Source organism: Mycetomoellerius zeteki, unplaced genomic scaffold (assembly GCF_001594055.1).
Source record: "Mycetomoellerius zeteki isolate Tzet28-1 unplaced genomic scaffold, Tzet1.0 scaffold925, whole genome shotgun sequence".
In the NCBI taxonomy this organism is placed as follows: domain Eukaryota; kingdom Metazoa; phylum Arthropoda; class Insecta; order Hymenoptera; family Formicidae; genus Mycetomoellerius; species Mycetomoellerius zeteki.
Window position 1 is genome coordinate 6481 of NW_017257963.1, and position 4463 is coordinate 10943.

At 31.8% G+C, this 4463-nt stretch overlaps 1 protein-coding gene across 1 annotated transcript in view; it reads right to left on the minus strand.

Annotated features, from left to right (window-relative positions):
* The window catches only part of LOC108730475 (uncharacterized), a 1965-nt gene extending 1341 nt beyond the window's left edge, over nucleotides 1–624 (minus strand). The window contains exons 1-2 of the mRNA XM_018460197.1: nucleotides 143–624; nucleotides 2–54 (exon numbers count right to left, since the gene is read on the minus strand). Coding sequence (XP_018315699.1) covers nucleotides 2–54; nucleotides 143–356 — 267 coding nt within the window. The 5' untranslated portion in view covers nucleotides 357–624. The remainder of the gene's footprint in view (nucleotide 1; nucleotides 55–142) is intronic.
* Nucleotides 625–4463: the final 3839 nt, after the last annotated feature.

A 4463-nucleotide genomic window follows, 5' to 3' on the forward strand; every position in this document is an offset into this window, starting at 1 on the left:
TTTCCCTACCAAATCGCTGACGAATATTATACCATATTTTGGTAGCATCTTTTCCTGATGATAAGAGAAATTAAAACACAAATGAAGTATCTTAACCTCATGTTAACATGCAAACATATCAACTAATTTATATGCATCTCACCTGACATTTGTTTTGATAAATGAAATCCAATGCTCTCCCAAGCTAAGTCTCTACAAAAATCTTTACCAGCATATTCCTTCCAATTTTTTGCATATAGAGCGGGATTCGCTTTGACAAGAGCGATAAGCTCTTGTTGCAATACCGTATCATGTTCATCGTCATCATCCTCTAGATTATTTATTATATCATCATCAAAAATTTCTTCGTCAGACATGGCGCTATTTTAATATTAAATGATTATCCAAGCTGCATATCAAAATTCACTTATCACAGGCTGACGTCCCATGGAGCTGTTCGTGGTTTATCTGCTTGCAAAATTTGGCTTGCAATACGCTCATTGGATATCGCGTGTCGCGCGCGACAAATATCTGCAGCCGGCATTGCTTGCCGTAAGCCGTAGGCAGTACCGAAATGGAAATGGTTCATTTCGCTTACAACTACAGTTGCGACCTACTAAACCGGAAATACGTCTCTTACGACTACTGTTACGGTCTAAAACTCTCCATTGTAGCTGGACCTTATGAGTTCCATGGGTTGCACTGAATAATGTAAGTTCAAAAGAACACGCCAAGATTTTCAGTGCTAAAGCTGAAATGCCATTTCGAGTTGTAAGATTGTAAGGACTTGATTAGACTGCAGGAAGAACGTAGAAAAATAATTTCGACACATCTCATATTCATAACTTTAAGTAATGATTTTGTACTATATGTAATTAAATAATATATAAGATATCAAGAATATCATATATGTACATACTTATCAATAATTGTATACATTTGCATGCTATAAATTACAGATTTGCTTGTCCCTACTGTATATCCTTTTATACTTATAGCGTATTTCACTGGGCCGCACTGAGTGCGCACCAAAAACTCGTTCAGTGGCAGCAGCACTGTACGAGGTTGCCAAAAGTGCGAGTTTCGTGATTCCCAGCTAATGCCTGGTTTATGTTTCGGTCTTAACCCGAAAATCCTAAAATTCAGCCAATGGAATACAGATTTCCGTTAGGACCAATTAAGACTGGTAGCCCTATTGGCTGAATTTTAAGATTTTAGGATTAAGACCGAAGCATAAACCAAGCATAAACACGTATGTCGATTTCGGTACGGTTACAGTGCACATTTTGCCGCTATATTTTTATACCTATTCGCTATGGAAAGATTCAGCATTAATTTTAAAGTCAATAATGACATACTGAAACTAACCCTTGATTCGACTGAACTTGATTTATATGAAAAATTAAAGAGTAAGTACATAATATACGTCTAATCTTATTTAAGGTTATTCCAGCGCAAAAATTGGAAAAAAATATTGATGAGAATTTTATTTTAGGAAAACAATGCAGAAACATATGTCTTAAGATTCATTTTATACAGTTCGAAAATATATTACAATAATTGTATTTACTGCATTTTGTATGTGGCGTTAATTGTACTTGTGCATAAAAAGATCTTCGAGCATTTGTTCTAGAATGACCTATATCATTTGTGTACAAACACATTTTCTTTTATATTTTAAAGCATACATAAAAGAAAATTATGTAATTTCTGTATATATATATCTTTTTCACAGATGATGATGCCTACAGCATACAATATATAAAACTCCTTATCCGGAATGGATTATTTGTCATAAATGGAAAAGATCAGGAAATTAAGGAAATATATCGTGTTATTGGAAATAAGTAAGTAGAAAGTAGAATATACATATATGTTGTTGAAACGGCGTAATTAGGAAATAAAAATGAGTGTGAGCCGCATAAAAAATTTCCTTAAAAGCAAGATAGTTGTAAGACAATGTAAAAATATCTGTATATTTTTAATTACAGAGAAGAAATAATATACCACGCTAATATCTACAATCTAGGACAGATTGATAATCAGCAATTAGCAGAGTGTGATAAAGAAAATGATGCAACAAATTACTTATTTGAATCACAGGACTGTAGTCAAAAGAGTACTGGTAAATACAGTTGAATACAGCTTTTTTAGTACTTCAGCACAATACATATGACAATACTGCAACATCATATGAAACAAGATATGCGTTAATTTTAAAATTTGAATTGAAAGTTTTTACCATAATTTTAATAAAAAGGTAAAAAATATATTTAAAATATAGTACATTTGATATATAATTATAAAATGTTCATTTTCGATTTTCCTTTCTCTTTTTGTTACAGTACTGCATAAAACGCAATATATTAATAAGACTAATTCCATGCTGTTCAACGATTAGTAGATTTTATGATCCTACAATATTCGTTATTATATTAATATACAAATTTTATAATTTAAATAATATTCAGATTACTGGACTGATGCGGCCACTTCATTTATCCTCGACAAATACGAAACGTATTTATCCGATATTGGTCCAATGAAGAAATTTAAAACTAAAAAACTCATGTGGTCACAAATATCCACAGATATGATGAAAATGTTAAACATCTCCAAAACTTCTCTACAAATTGAAAATCGGTACAAGACCGTCTTGAAAAGAAAGAAGAAAGCCGTAGAGAATAATTGTAAATCAGGTAGTTCCAGAGAAAAAGTACCATTTGAAGAGGAATTGCGAAAAATTGCACATTCAGATGACAGCATCGAACCTGAGGTATTGCGAAGTGTCAGAAGTGTGAGATATCCTAAATTCAATGTACCTGAAATTCCGGAAGAAATCTGCAGCATTAATCTTGCAAAGCATGCCATTGATGGCTCGCCGAAGGCAAAAAAGCCTAGGCGGACTAATGAAGATATAAGAATGGAATTATTTGAAAAAAAAGAAGCCGCAAAGGAAAAGCGACATAAGGAAAAGTAGACCTGATATGCGAGTTGTTCGGTAAACCAAATACAGAGTAATACAGTAATAAAGTAATGAAAAATAAAAAAAGAAGAACTAAACATAGTTATTGATGTGATATTAGAATTATATATAAATAGAACTATATATGAAAGTTCCTATGTTAAAGTATGTTAAAGTAAATTACAGTAAGTTTCTGTAAGATATTGGACTTTTTTATTAAGAATTTTGTTTGTTACATTAGTTTAAATATTCGTATGAATAATTTTCTTTGTATACGACTGATATATTATTTATTACCCTTAGCAAAAAATTTCATTGATAATGGAAAGTTATTTTTTTTATTATTATTTAATACAAAGAGTTTATTTACTTTATAATACTGTATGAAATTATGATATAGTTAGTAAAATTATACTGCAATGCTGAAGTGCATTATTGTTGTGATAACTACATTTTTTAACATATTACTTATATATTAACATATTCTTATATATTTATAACGAGGTTATAACCTGAATGTTCACAAAAGATGACAAGTATACAGTTTTGATATGATAAATAAACATGTTATATGTAATTAAATTATTATTGTTGTTTCTTTTCATGGGAAAAGTATATTTAACAACTGATCCCTTTTCATTTCTCCCAATCTCCAGAGTAAAGCCTCCTGCTCTCCTTCATTTTCACTATTAGATTCTTCATTATCTGATGATGAGGGTACATCAATATCGAAAGTAAAGTCATCGTCGTTGTCAATGCATAATTATGCAAGACGCAACAAGAAATTATGAATTTAGATATCTTATCAACGCTATGAAGATCTAATTCAGTAAGTTGTCGAAAACGAGTCTTCAAGAGTCCGAACGCATTCTCGATTAATACTCGAGTTGTACAAAATTGTTTATTAGATTTCCGCTGTTTCTCGGACAGATTTCCATAATCCCTATAATTAATCATTAGCCATTCCCTAATTGGGTATGCTGCATCACCCAATATATGAAATTTTCCTTCACAGATTTGTTGTAAATCATCATTGATGTCTGATAACTTTAAAACTCGCGAATCGTGGATCTTTGCTGGAATCCCTGTGAAGACATCAATAAACCTTTTTCGAGCATCACATATACCTTGTAAAGTAATTGCAGGAATATCGTGTCTGTTTATGTATGTTGACTTAATTTTATGCGCTGGTGTTCGAACTTTAATCGACGTGCCATCAATGCAGCCAACTACATTAGGAAAATCAGCAATCTGAAAATTGCACACTACTCTGTATACTTCAGTCAAGTAATTGTAATATACTTATATAATATATATGTATATATGAGAGAGAGAGAGAGAAAGAGAGAGTTATACAGGGTGTCCAGCCCCACTCTTCCAATCTCTCACAGGAAGGTAGATGGGATCGAAATAAACATAAAAGTCCTTTACCGTTTAGCGATATCCGTAATAATAATCGAGATATTAAAGTTTGAAATTGTACTAATGAGAGCGCGCCTATAGAAAGAATAGAAACGGC